The sequence below is a fragment of the Triturus cristatus genome, chromosome 6 (genome assembly GCF_964204655.1).
Source record: "Triturus cristatus chromosome 6, aTriCri1.1, whole genome shotgun sequence".
In the NCBI taxonomy this organism is placed as follows: Eukaryota; Metazoa; Chordata; class Amphibia; order Caudata; family Salamandridae; genus Triturus; species Triturus cristatus.
In genome coordinates this window covers 219,767,067-219,782,619 of record NC_140589.1, presented here as the reverse complement: position 1 = coordinate 219,782,619, position 15,553 = coordinate 219,767,067, and the positions used below count along the sequence as shown (strand labels likewise).

General features: G+C 40.7%; 1 protein-coding gene across 1 annotated transcript in view; it reads left to right on the top strand.

The window, feature by feature from the left end:
* LOC146816676 (adhesion G protein-coupled receptor F5-like) overlaps positions 1-15,553 on the top strand; it is a 956,016-nt gene that overhangs the window by 903,742 nt on the left and 36,721 nt on the right. Inside the window, exon 18 of the mRNA XM_085610571.1 lies at positions 5,227-6,663. Coding sequence (XP_085466697.1) covers positions 5,227-6,663 — 1,437 coding nt within the window. The remainder of the gene's footprint in view (positions 1-5,226; positions 6,664-15,553) is intronic.

Below are 15,553 nucleotides of genomic sequence, written 5' to 3'. Positions count from 1 at the left end.
CAAGCTTATCGATAGACTGGCTCAACTTAGCCTCCAAAATACTACACTTGTTTGGCTTAAATCTTTTCTGGCTGACCGCACCTTTTAGGTTTTTTCCACCAATACAGCTTCAATCTCACATTCACTCACCTGGGGTGTCCCTTAGGGATCTGCTCTCAGACCCATGTTTTTTAACATCTACATTCCCCCTTTAATGGATCTAGTGGAAAGCCATGGTTTGACTATTTTTTCCATCGCCTATGACACCCAGATCATTTTAGCTCTGTCGTCTGAACGGAAAGCCGGATCAGAAGATCTTAACTCCTTCCTCAGCCATGTTGCCAACTGGATGAACTCTAACTCTCTTAAGCTGAATGGGGATACGACTGAGGTGTGAATACTGGGTAAAAACCCACCGCTTTGGGCCCCCCAGCACTGGCCTGCCACTTTGTGTTTACTCCCCTAGCCACCCAACAAGGTTAAAAGTCTGGGTGTCTGGCCGGACTCCACCTTGTTTAAAAAGCTGCAAGAAGCCAAGATTACTTCCTCCTGTTTTTCCACAATGTAATGGCTCAAAAAGATTCTATGGGTGCTCCCCTTCTCCACCCAAACAACAGTCATTCAGGCCATGATTCTTTCTGGACAAGACTTTGGCAACATTCTTTATCTGGGCGCTGATAAGGCAGTAATCAGGCATCTTCAGGTGGATCAAAACACTGCAGCACAGCTGCTATTCCGGCTTCCCAATTAGTCTTCAGTGTGAGGTCTTCTTCACAACCTTCGCTGACTTACCCTGTATAAACGCACCAACTTCAAGGCTCTCTGCTTTATGTATAAAATCAAGTTCCGCATCGGCCCTGAGTTTTTACAAAAGTTAGCTATGCCATATCTTCCCACCCACACAGTGCTTTCTAGTCTCTTTTCTCATTGCCTAAATTTAGACGTTCTTGAATAGGCGGTTGCTCATTTTCTTTCATTGGCCTTAATTTGTGGAACACACTGCCTGAGTTGATAATAGGTTGCAATGCTCTGATCTTCTTCCACAAACAATTAAAAACATGGCTATTTTAGGTCACACATTCAGGTTAATAACCGCTGTCCTCCAGCACTGGGAAACCTCACAGGTAGCTATGCACTATAAAAGAATTAATGCTAATAATAATAGATGTAGCGATACTATATGAAACTCATTTAACCCAAGGTAAAAGTGTACTGACACATTTTAGGATGCAGGGCCACTGCTGTGCTGCAAGCTTCACCTTGTATGCCCGCAGAGTACTTATATGGGTCGACCACAGAACTGGGATTACACTACAAGAAGTGTGTGTGGACTTTGGGGGCAGGTTTGCTATTGCCCGCTGCTGCAAGAAGAAGACTTGGCTATATTGCTTGCAGGGGTGTATGGATCCACAGTTCTATCACTTTATCAGTGCTAGCTTACTCCAATGGATCGTTCTACCACAAATCTGGGATGAGGGGGATTTTAACTGCGTATTAAACCTTGAACGTGATCATTCAAAAGGTGTCCCCGCCGACCCTCTGCAGCGGCAAGAGCATTCTTAGAGATTGCTGACAGAACAGGTTTACTGGACATATGGAGGCATCATTCTACTGCTGGAACTGGGTACACACACTACTCCACAACACATGATATTTATACCCATATAGATTTCTGGTTGGTCTCAAAAAGTCTGGTCTCCCCTATCCACAAATGTGAAAAGCTCCCACGGACCTATTCTGATCATTCACCAGTGATATTGGAACTAGAGCTCCACACTCGAAGGGCCACTGCCTTCACTTGGCAATTTCCCCTTTATTCCTTAATGGATATGGCATTCAAGCCGGAAATAGCACAAGCCATTGAGGAATTATTTCGCAATAATGTGGGAACGGTTTCACAAAAGTCTGGGAGACCTTTAGTGTTTACATTAGTGGTATTACTATAGCTAAATATGCGGGGGTTCTCAAATCACTAAGAGATATATTATCGTGTCTAGAAAGGGAGATCACAGAAATGGAGCGGAGACACCAGAGTTCAACTGATGACCATATAATAGGGGACGTTAAGACCAAGATAAAGGAGTATCTTGACACAGCTACCAGCGAAGTTAAACACTTGGGCAAATACATTATTGCAAGAACATATGGGGAGGGGGACCGTCAAGGGGCCACATTAGGATCACTGATGCAACCTAGGAGAGAGGCCACATTGATATTGGAAATTCAAGATGAAAAGGAGCAGTTATTGGACAACACAGATCAAATTGCTGAGAGGTTTTGCGGCTAGTATGCTGATCTGTATAGCTCACTTCACCTACAGACGAATATGCAATTTCAGACTACCTATTGCATATAGCCATGACTTGGCTTACTACAGAAGACAGGGAACATTTTATGGCATTTTATGGCACCTTTACATCCAAAAGAAATACGAACTGCACTCAAAAGTATCCAGTCCAGGAAGGCACCGGGCACAGAAGGCCTTACAGTGGCCTTCTACAAGGCTTTTCAGCACATCTGGTCGAGTTGTACGAGGAAATGGTGAAGACATGAACTATGCCCTCCCTCGATGCGAAAGGCCTCAATACTTACTCTCCTGAAACCTGGTTAACAACCAAACAGCTGTTTGTCTTATAGGCCTCTGGCCTTATTAAATGTCGACACTAAACTATATGTCAAGGTATTGGCCAATAGACTAGCACCAAAATTGCCTAGTGTAATGCACCTATAACAAGCTGATTTTGTTCCAGGTCATAGTATAGCATACAACCTTAGAACTGTGTTGGAATATCCCTTACAGTGGATGACAGATTCAGTATGTTACCTGGGGATATAGATCCACACTGGCCCAGCGATGGTGCTTTTGTATGGAAGATTTGGAGCGCTGGATTAAACTACCATTGTCACTAATTGGACGCATAGCCACTTTCAAAATGATAGTGCTAACCAGATTCCTATTCTTGTTCCAAAACATCCCGATGCTTCTGCCACGTGCAGTGTTCAATAACCTGCATTCCTTGATGATAAGGCTGCCTTGGGCAAGAAAACAACTGAGAGTACGGCGGAAAGTACTCACCTTGCCTTACAACATGGGTGACCTAAACAAGCCAGATCTAGAGCTGTATCATGAAGCGGCACAGAGCATGTTCGTACACTACTGGATATAGGGCCCGCCTGACTTACCACATTTTGACATTGAGAGAGATGCCGTGGACCTTCATACACTCCCTGAGACACTGTTTCGAAACCCGAGACGATGCCATAGCAGTCTTAACTCCTTGAATGTCACAGTACAAGCCTGGTGGAGTCTTCTGGAGAAACAAGCCGGCTCCCTCCTATACTCACTGAACATCCCATTAAACTGGTGTTCCTGGTTTACAGTGCGTCAGGAAAAATGCGTGGCACGAGATTTACACACACTTGGAATCAATAATGTGGGAGACTTTTTTCAGGATTGAGAGGTATGTAGATGGGATGGGAGTCAGGATAGGAAAAAATGCACCTACAGCTCTCACTTGTTTCCAATATTATAGAGCTAAACACACATTACATGACTTATTGGTTGGAACCTCCAGACATGCCTGCGTTGTCCTCCCTTTTACAGGTTGATGTTCCCACCAGATTGACAGTGAAATTATATGCATTTGCATAAGAAGCACGCAGGCCTGGACTGAAAAAGACACGACTTGATTGGCAAAAAGATTTAGGTAGGACCATCAATGACAAATGTTGGCAGTACTGCTGTACTATAGTCACAATGGTCTCACTAAATGGAAGACTAATACATTTTAAGTATGTCAACCTAGTCTACTACGCCCCGGAGCGACTTATCCGATATGGATTGCGTGACTCAGCAGAATGTCAGAGGTGTGGCGAGAACGAGTCTGGATTTGCGCATGTTGCGTGGTTTGCCCTGGAGTACATGAGTTCTGGCGAATGGTATTTGCAATTTGGAGGTCATCACTGGTCTCACTAGCATTTGACCCAATGCTAGCATTGCTGAGTTATGATAGAAACATTGACAGGAAATCCGGAGGTTGGTCGCCATAAGCTGACTGTTTGCTACACGCCTGGTGGCAATGCAATGGCTTCGAGCTCCAGTCGCAACACTTGAGGAATGGCACACAGATGTGGTCTACTGTAACACGCAATCAGATGTATACAGTGAATTACTCCCATGCCAGAGTCGACCCAAGAACCATTGAGGTCCATACCAGGCTTACCCAATAGGCAAAGAGACGGAAGCAGAGAATGCAGTGATGACCTAGAATGACTGACAGATGCAGAGCACGAGCCTTATGGGTGAAATTGGTCTACGTGATCTTAGAGGTACACAATATGAAATGAAATGAAAATGATATTTAGAAAGCGCGTGGGGGCATCCCAGCGGGAGTCGAATGAGGCTCAATAATCTTGATATATTATGAAAATGTTATTTGCGCTAAGCTGCTTACCAATGTGTCCTTGATAGGTCAATAGGCTACTTACCCAGATGTATTCTGCCATGGTCTTTGGTTCATAGCGCCTTTTAATATTTATATATGGACGAAATTGTCGCGGTTGTGCCCAGTCTCATCGTATTTTTTCTACATTTTGTGAATAAAAAACAAAACTATGATAGGTTACAATTATTAATGAAGCCCCGACTGGCCACAAAGAATACTGCACTAGGGTTCAGGTTAACCTCAGATCTGCGTGCTAATCTCCGCGACTGCTGAAACTGAACCTCGTCATGCTATGGAAGTATGCAGCAATTCACTTGATTCAGCCTCTGTCATACATGCGCTCTGTGCTATTGAAGACTATGGGGCAGATTTATGAGCCCCTTGCGCCACTTTTGCATCACTTTTAACATGGGAAAAGTGACGCAAAAGTGGCGCAAGCGGCTCATAAATCTGCCCCTATATGTTACCGTTGATGGTAACCAGCTTCCTCATTTATGTTCCTGCACCCATTTACTGCAGGATGTATTGGATTACTATGTAGCTTCGTTTTTACTTTATGTGCAAACTTTGCTTGCTCCTCTGTAAATAGTTCCGTTCCTTGGTGAGTAATTTTCTTTTTGTACTTGTTACATGGTTTTGTGTGCCTAGAAGCTGGGGCCTCTCATTTGTCAGCACTACAGTATGATGCAGAGTTATTGCATAGCACGTCGTTTCTAAAACGTCTTTGTCCTTTGTGTGCGTATTTGCTGTACGACTTTCCAGTGTTTTTACGCAAAGTTGTTATTTGTTTGATTTGTTACAGAACTTTCTCAATACAGTAGATGTGATTGTGAAGCAGCAAGACACGTGGGCGACGGCGAATGAAGCACAGAGGACTGAGGGCGTCTCCCGGCTGCTTCAGTCCACGCAGAACTTTTCAAAAGCGCTTCAGATAAACGACACCATCACACGGGAGACAGAGACCATCATCTTAAAAGGAATTGTTGTCACTAATGAGACTGGCAGCTATGAAAAAAACTTTGCTTTTGGAAATACAACAGGAAACGTGTTCATTGCTAACGAGACCCTGGCGACTATTCGCAGCTCCAGTTTAATTACCATCGCTTATTCCGAGCTCAATACCATTTTGACAGCAACTCAAAATCAGTCTGTGAATGCCTTGGTGATGGCAACAGTTGTGGCGAGCCAGAACGACACTAATTCGATTGAAAATTTTAACATATCAATGGCGTTTGATAAAATCAACCGCTCCCTATCTAATGCCTCATGTGTCTTCTGGAAGTTCAATGCCAACGGATCAGGCGATTGGGACACAGAGGGCTGCAGAGCCACTGAACAAGGAAATCAGGTCATATGTACATGCGATCACTTGACTGCCTTCTCAGTATTAATGTCGTCCTCCTCGTCCTCCTCGTCCTCCTCATCCTCGCCACCTGGAGGCATTTCAACAGAAGAAGAAAAACAGAGACAGGCCGCCTTAGAGTACATCACGTACATTGGTGTGGGCATTTCCATGGGAAGCCTGGTTCTTTGCCTAATAATTGAGGCATTGGTTTGGAAGTCTGTTACCAAAAATAAAACATCCTACATGCGGCATGTGTGCTTGGTCAACATCGCTGTATCGCTTCTGATTGCAGATATTTGGTTCATCATTGGTGCAAGCCTCACACCACAATTGTCCAATCAGACTTACACCAATGCAACAACCAGCACAGCACAAGCCTGTGATGCTGCTACATTTTTTGCCCACTTTTTTTACCTTGCGCTTTTTTTTTGGATGCTCATCATGGGCCTTATTCTCTTTTATCGCCTGATTTTTGTTTTTCATGATATGAGAAAGAGAACCATGTTGGCCATAGCATTCTCTTTGGGCTACGGATGCCCCCTCATCATATCAGTTGTTACTGTAGCTGTTACAAGGCCACAGAACTATTACAGAGAAGGCAATAGCTGTTGGCTGAACATCATGAATACCAGGGCATTCCTTGCCTTTGTTGTACCCGCCCTGACCATTGTCGCTGTCAATTTCATCATCCTCGCGGTGGTCATAACAACACTTCTGAGGCCTTCTGTTGGAGATAAGCCAAGAAAAGAAGAGAAGAGTACGATAGTCAAGATTGCTAAAAGCGTCGCCGTCTTAACACCGTTGCTAGGCCTGACCTGGGGATTTGGAATAGGGACTTTGATAACAAATAGCTACCCGCTCAACGTAATATTTTCGCTTCTGAATTCGCTACAGGTAAGTCTGTGATGTCTTGCCAATTCTTTAATATTTAACGTTATCCATTGAGTGTAATTCTTTGGTTTGCAAATATGATAACACTCTTTATAAAAGGATAAAATGATGGCTCTGAAACCTCAACAAACCTCATTTCACTGAAATCATCAGCTAAATCATCAGCCATCGTGTAACTAAAGCAAACACTTTGCACATATCTCAAATTTCCCAGTCATGTGTGAGAAGCTCATCCAGTTCAGGTATTTTTCTTTGCATTCTATGATTTGTTGTCCTGTTGCTTCCGTTAGAAAAAAAGCATGTTGCAATGTCTAGAATTTGAAGAAAAATCCTGAACTGGTTGAGCTGCTCATGCAGGGACACAAGCAATTTGCCAGATTCCAGTTTTTGGTTCTTATCACATTTTTTTTAAAAGACTTGATCAGGTGCAGTTGGTTAAATAAATCCCCACAGGTACATTAGTTATTAAGTGGTATCTCTGATTTTAGATTTCCAGGAAGGTTAGGAGAAATAACAAATATTGTGTGTCAAGCCTAATTTTTCCTTAGAAGAGACTAAACGGTCATAGGCTTGATTGCCAGTGACACTTTTAGGTATACAGTTTGACCTCATGATTTAACATTTCTTGAACAGTATAGGCCCCTATTCACAAACTGTCCTTTGTAGTCTGTTTAATAGTACTACAAAAGAACTCCTTACATACTACAAAATGCTTTCCACTTACCCAAGTGAGGAGACGCCTGGCTTCATCACTCCTTTCTTTTCTATACGGAGATCTCCATCCCCGTTGGGGAGATCTCCGAACATGTGCACATATGCTTTTGTGGTAACTGTGTAAGAGACAGGAGGAATACTTGAAAATTTAGAATATTTATTACAAAATGTGAGGGGCTTATGAAGGGGTTAGGGAGGGATTTAGGGAGAGACAAGCACTCATTTATAATAGTGAAAGCCCACTGCCATTCACAAGCTGCTTCTCTAAAGTTAATACAGTTAAAAATGTCACAAAAAATCGATCAATGAGTTGATGGAGTAAGCCCATTACCACACTTGCGCACCCACTGAAATCATAACACATTTCCATTGAAAGGAGGCAAGGACATGAAATAATACCCCATCAGAAATGAAATACATTTACATATTTCAATTTAAAAAATATAGATAGATATTGTTTAATATTGCAAAAATTATACATCATTATTAAAAAAAAAATTATATTTCTAACAAAAAATACATTTAAAAATAAATGTACCTTTTAATTTTTTGTAAAACAGATTTAAATTAAATATCTACATATTTTTTAGCCCTTTTAATACATAATACATAAAATAAACATTTTACTAAAGGTAGGATATTTTCTTATAATCATTTCTTAACTCAATAGTTGAACATTAATTAAATATATTTATATGAAATCATTTGCTAAAACATCTTTCAAATAATAGTGCTGTACATTGTCTTTTTTTGTTCTAGAGTAAAAAAATATCTAGAACATTATTTCACATAATATTTGACATTATAATATACAAAATAATTCAAAAGTTTAATAAAATTTTTACTTTTCTGTATACTTTACTGTTGTAATGTTTACACTTAAACGTATGTCCATTATTGAACCCTTCCTTTGTGTCCTTTCCTGGTAGCCTTCTGGAAGGATAGAATGTTCTATGCGTGTGGCTGGAACCTGGGGGGGTTTGAACCTGGCAGTTGCGAGTTCGGTCAGCCGGGAGTTGGATGCTACCCACCTTGTCTCTTGAATAAATCAACGCCTACCTTTACCTGCAGTGCCTGCTGTCATTTCTACTTACTTCACTTGGCGACGATCTTCGTGGCTGATCGGATTGCCATCCAGCGGCGGCTTTGAGGTCAAGAGGCGTAATCGGTGTGGTGACTCTCCCAAAGACAACGATCCTACGCGTGAACCGATTGGTGCTGTTCCCCGTGCATCCTCTTCTGGTTTCTGTCATCTGAATTCTTCATTTTTGGACATTTTGGTATCGAGCGATTTCGAAGGCCCCTCGCGCTCGTCTTTGTGCCCGTTGCTGGGATACGTCTTGTGAAACATCATCACCTACGATCTTAACAAAGCTCGTGTCGTGCTACGGAGTTTCTGTGTGTTCAAACTCACACGAGCAGCTCGTCAAATTTCACGTTCTTAGCGCCACCTACTGGCACACTCTAACAGACATCAGAAACATGCTGGATGCGAAGCAGTTTACAAGCTGAGCTGTCTTCACTAGCAAGCAACTGTTCAACGATTCTCTCTCAATCCTCAATACTTATTACTGGTAATTGGAAATTATTTAATTTCAACGCTTTCTTGGGGTGTGTGTGTGTTTAATATTTGTATCTTCAGTATCATTTTTCAAACAATTTATTTAGTGAAGTGACTGTTACGCCTGTAGACTGTTTGGAAATTACAACATTTTCACTTGGTGTTACTAAGAATATTTTATACACCTTATTACACTACCACCATGGCGCAACAGATTAATGTAGCACTTCCCCCACCTTTCTTAAGTGAGCCCGGAACACCTCAAATTCCTTGGGATGACTGGATAGTCATGTTTGAAAACTATCTCGATGCTCTTGATGGACAGGAGTTTTCTGCTAAGCGCAAGAAAGCATTATTGTTGGGTGCCCTTGGGAAAGAGGCGCAACGCATCTTCAAGTACTTACCTCAAACGTTGCAAGCTTCTGGCCAAGAATCGCACAATGAGTACAAGGACGCTGTATGCAGATTGGAAGTAAAGTTCATGAAGGAAGAGAATCTAGTCATGAATAGGTATAAATTCTACACACACAAGCAGCGTATGGATGAATCTATTGATGATTTTGTAACACGATTGAGAGAACTATCAGTCAAATGCAATTTTGGTACTATGGCTGATGAATTAATACGTGATCAATTGATAGTCCAATGCAACAATAAGAAAATACAAGAAAGACTTTGGGCGGCTAAAAACCCTTCGTTAAAAGTTGCTGTGGATTTAGCAAAAGTTGTTGAACAATCCGAGTTGTGCATGAAAGAGTTACAGAGATCCAGTGATCAAGCACAAATATCAGAAGTATCTGAGAAGTACACACAAGAGTGTGAAAACTGTGAGGAGGAATCTATTGCTGCACTCAAGTCTAAAGGGAAATCCTTTGTCAAGAAAAATACCTTTGTAAAAAATCCCACGAGATTTTGTTCAAGATGTGGAAGTAACACACATTCTTCTGACGCTAAATTTTGTTTTGCCAATAACAAGGAATGTTTAAAGTGTGGCAAGATGGGACATTTTTCAAAAATGTGTAGATACAGAGGTAAACCTAGAGTAGCAGTCGTGGACGACAACATTATCGAAATTAGGAGAGAGAAAGATAAAATTTTGATAGTAAATGATTCGGATGAACATATTAATCTTATCAATGAGATGAGGGAAAAACGTCCAAGAGCTGATTTTGATATTAATGGCCATGTGGTGTCATTAATGGTGGATACTGGTTCAAGGTATACGATAATTCCTGAACCTACATTCAGGAAAGAGTGGTCGGATCTTTCCCTTTTGACTTGCGACATAAGCCCCACAGGTTATCAAGGTGAAACAATAGACTTGTTGGGGTATTTTGATGCTGATATTTCCTTTTCAGGCAAGTCTATTAGAGGCAAAGTCTATGTTGCTGTTGATGGGCCTCCTATCCTTGGGTGGATACACCAGTATGATCTACATATAATTGTGAACCCCAGGGCAGTTCCTCAGGTAATGGTCGTCGAGGAGCTTTCTTTAGACAATATTTTGAGGGACAGTAGCAATGTTTTTAACGATGAATTGGGTGAGTTAAAGGGTTATGTCCACAAAATATTACTCAAAGATACGTCTGTTCCCATCCAACACAAACTTAGGAGAGTTCCACTCACTGTGAGGGATGAAGTTAAATCTCTTATCAATGAGATGCTTCAGAGTGGGGTTATTGAGCCGGTCGAAGCATCCACGTGGGTTTCTCCGGTGGTGATTTCACGCAAGTCTGATGGGAAAATTAGGTTCTGTGTGGACCTCAGGTCTCTTAATAAGAGTGTCATAGCAGACACCTTTCCTCTGCCCAACATTGGAGAATTAGTTAGTACATTAAGTGGTGCTAAATATTTCACAAAATTAGATCTCAAAAGTGCATACCATCAGATCCGTTTACATGATGACTCTAAGAGCCTTACCGCATTCATTACCACAGAGGGGACATTCCAGTTTACTAGGCTTCCTTTTGGCCTAACCTCTGCGGCCAGTGTTTTTCAGCGTATGGTGACAGAATTATTCAAGGGTATCAACAATGTTGTATTTTTTCAAGATGACATCTTAATATTTGGGCAAACTGTTAATGATCATAATTGTGTTCTTAAGGAGGTTTTGAGGAGGATTGGAGATGCTGGTTTAACCCTTCGTAAGGACAAATGCTCATTCCTAGTACAACAAATTGAATATTTAGGTTATGAAATTTCTGTGCTGGGCATTAAGCCAAAAAGGGATCTTTTGCAAGCCATACGTTTAGCTCCTTGTCCTGTGGATAAGGATCAACTTAGATCTTTTATGGGTCTTATCGAATTCTATTCGAAATTTGTCAATAATTTTTCTGACAAAACTTTAACTTTAAGATTGTTGTTAAAGAAGGGAGTGAAATTTGTTTGGGATCTGTCTCATACTGAGTGTTTCAACGCCATAAAAAAAGAATTGTGTGAGTCAAAGATTTTAGCATCATTCAACATCAAATGTCCCTCAGTGCTCATGGTAGATGCGAGTGCAACTGGTTTAGGGGCTGTTCTTCTCCAGAAGTCGGGTGAGGGTTATAAAACTATTGCTTTTGCATCACGCACCCTCTCTACTTCTGAGAAGAATTACTCTGTAATTGAGAAAGAAGCTTTGGCTGCTGCTTGGGGCATACAATATTTTAGGACGTATCTCTGGGGTACCAGGTTTCAACTCTGGACTGACCATAAACCATTGATTAAGGTATTGTCACCCGGGGGAGCGGGGAAAGGTTCTCCTAGGTTAGCTAGACTCGCATCCAGACTACAGGAATACCAATATGATGTTAATTATATCCAAGGATGGCGAAATATACAGGCGGATTGTTTGTCTAGATTAGCTATCCCGGGTGAAGATTCCAGTGATGATTCTGCTGATCTTCTAGATGATGGTGCCATTGCGTTTGTCCGTGATATTGAGGCATTGAGCGATGGTACGTTTGGTAAAGAGGAGTGGTGTTCTGCCATGTCAGGTGATAGTGTTTTGTTGAATGTCATGGAATTGGTCAAATTAGGAGCAAGACGTGAGAGTTGTGTCCAACCCTCTGTTCGTCCCTTCATTAAGGTCTTGGATGAACTTTCAGTGTGTGGTGAATATATCCTTATGAGAGGTGACAAGTTCATTCCACCATGTATCTTAAGACCCAAATTAATTAAATTAGCCCACGAGGGTCATTTGGGACAGACCTTCACCCAACGTAGAGTCAGAGCAGATTTTTGGTGGCCGGGTTTGGATGCACAGGTTTCAGCTTGGGTTGTAAACTGTCCAGTTTGCAAAGACAGTGAGAAAAGACTCAAACTGGTTTCTACTCAGACCATGGGTAGTATTTTTGCTCCTGAGCAAGCTTGGCATAGCATATGCCTGGATTTTATTGGTCCCATGGATGAGTTGCCAGTAAATCAAAGGTTTGCCATTGTGGTAGTGGATATGTTTTCTAAATGGTTAACAGTCAAATTTGTCAAGGACATAACTACTGAATGCTCTATTAAGTTCTTGAAGGATTTATTTTTGGAAGAAGGTTGTCCTTCAGTCATGATAACGGACAATGGTACACAGCTTACTTCACAGAAAATGCGTTCCTTTTTATCTGGTTGTGGCATAACACACCATCGTACTTTGTTGTATAATCCTCAAGGGAATGGTGTTTGTGAAAGGGCTAATAGAGTGGTGAAGGGGATTATACAAATGTCTCTTTCTTCTGGGGGGTTTACTGATGTGATGGTCCAAGACATGGTTTGGGCTTACCGTACTACTTCGCATGAGCATACAGGGAAGTCTCCTTTCGAGTTAATGCGAGGGAGACGCCCTGGTACTAAGTTGACTCCCTCTTGGATTAAGAATAGAGTTTCTGATGTTAATAATGGTGGTACTGGCCTGTGTGGTAAGCGAGATTTGACAAGCTCTATATCTTGTGGTGATTTAATCAAAGTTAAACCGGGCAGGATTACTAAGGGCCTTGCAAAATTCAAGGGGCCATACAGAGTTAAGGAGGTCTTTCAAGATTATGTTGTGTTGGAGGATGGGCAGAAGTGGAATCTTAGGAGGATCGCTTTATATCAAAAGTCCTCTTCTCCCAACTTCCCTATGCATCCTGTTGTGCAATCTGAGGCCAACACTGGGTATATGCTTTCTGCTTCAGTTCAGGGAAATGCTGTTCCTTCTTCAATTTCTCGTTCTAACGAAGGGGGTGGTGATGCCTTGCAAAGTGGTTCTTGTGAGCAGGTTTCACAAGCTTCTACTAGTGTGGCGTCTCAAGAGTCTCTGCCCGGTGTTGGAGTCCGCCTGGGTAGAATTCGTAGACCCCCTACTTATTTGAATGACTATTTGTGTTAGTTTTAGATGTTCCTATCACACATACTTCTTGTGTGATTTTCTTTATCTATTTGTAAGGGGTAAGATGTGTTGTAATGTTTACACTTAAACGTATGTCCATTATTGAACCCTTCCTTTGTGTCCTTTCCTGGTAGCCTTCTAGAAGGATAGAATGTTCTATGCGTGTGGCTGGAACCTGGGGGGGTTTGAACCTGGCAGTTGCGAGTTCGGTCAGCCGGGAGTTGGATGCTACCCACCTTGTCTCTTGAATAAATCAACGCCTACCTTTACCTGCAGTGCCTGCTGTCATTTAAATATCTAGAACATTATTTCACATAATATTTGACATTATAATATACAAAATAATTCAAAAGTTTAATAAAATGTTTACTTTTCTGTATACTTTACCATGGGGAGATCTCTGTCCTGATGGTGATGGCCTCTGCCTATGTGCAAAAACTACTACTAATAACTTGACACTCATAAATGTACCTCTTTCTCCTGGTTTCAGGGGCGGTCTACATTTTGGAGTAGCTTTACACTTGGAAATAGTGAATATCCAAAAGTAGTAAAGTTACTCCTAAACATGAGAGTACATTTAAACATGAGTAAATTTACGCTTATAAATTTACCTTAGTCAATAGGGCCACATAAAGTTAATCTGTTGACCTCTAGCGTGCACTTTATTTTATTTTTCTATCCTGCTTCTACAACGTAAATAATTAGTAGCATGAAATGGTTTGGAATCTACCATGACCGGCCAGGACACGAAAATTAAACATTACACAACTCTTGCAATCTCAGCCCTTGCACAGAAAATCCATTGCAATAGAAAAGACAGATCATGCCCGGTTGGGACTCACAAACTGTAGTTATATTTGGTGAGAATTAATTTACAAAGCGCTGTATATAGAAATCAATTTGGTTGCTATATGAATTGTGAAGTAAATGCCACAGCATCAAGGAAACATCCTCTCCAAAATATTAATATAAGCCATATTATAATCAAAAAATGATGTTCCTGAGTTAGCCTAAATTATCATTCAAATATCAGCATTTACTATTTTGGAAATAATCTAATATTGTCCCAAAATATCCACTTATCACTTTTAGTCATCATTTGTCCCCATCCCAAGCACTAGCTTGCCATTTTTATTTATCATATTCTGATTCTAATCTTTATGCCTTAAGTTATTACCAGCGTTATTTTTTGGGTAAATAATTCATTATCACAACAAAGATTAGAATTTAGTTTCCATCACATACACTTACATGATTCCCCGGTGCTTGTGTTTAATGTTTAGTAAACGAAAATATTTCCAGCAGGTTTTGTTTTGAATATGCAATAAATCTGTCTCAAGCAAGTATTTAATATTTAAATTTAGTAACTAAATATATGCCACTCTCATGTGTCCAAATATTCCACTGTACAGTAGTCAATGCACTCAATATTAGGAGTTCTCAGTTTACTACATACTTTAGGGTATATAATAACCTTTTTGTGCTATATAAACTAGCTTGAACTCCTGAAGTATATTATCCTTTTGCTTACAAATCTACTAAATTATTTAGAACACTTGCTTACAAATCTAAGCATTGTTAAAGAGAAGCCCGCACACGTGCATTCATTAACAAAACCCGCTTTTTTACAGCGTGGCTTTTTTTATTTTCAATGCTGCTCAAAGTTTCCAGAATAAAATATCCAATCAGGTAGATGAAGAAAAAGAATAATTTATTAATAAAAAATGCAATAATACCTTTTACCTTAATAATATTAAAAACAGAACCCTTTGCTCAACAGACTACATTATTAGACTTTAGTTATACCCCAAAAAAGTGTTGTGAAAAAATGTCAGAAGATTTCTGCAGTGTAACTGATTAACTTAAGACATGCACTGCAGAGTATTGCATTGTAGAGATATTTGACAACTAATGTAATACTATAATCATCCAATGAATGCCAGGGCCTTGATGGAAAACCCATCCAAGCAGTGGCAAACCATAAACACACATGTAGGGAGTGGACGAAAAGTACTCTCTCTCTCCTTATACTTGTTATTATAATTTTTTTTCTTTTTGGCATGGATGGCATGAGGTATTTCAGACAGCCAAAAATTCCTGTCGGTCTATCTTTAGTATGGCTCAGACACGAGGCTGTGACAGTGACACTCCAGCAAAGAGCAACCACTCCCCTGCCGTTCTCTGAGTATTTTGTGACTACACATAACCTAAACTTAAGTTGGTTGTCTGTGTTCCCTAATTTAGATCATCAAAGCTGGTATGATATTTCAATTATTAAC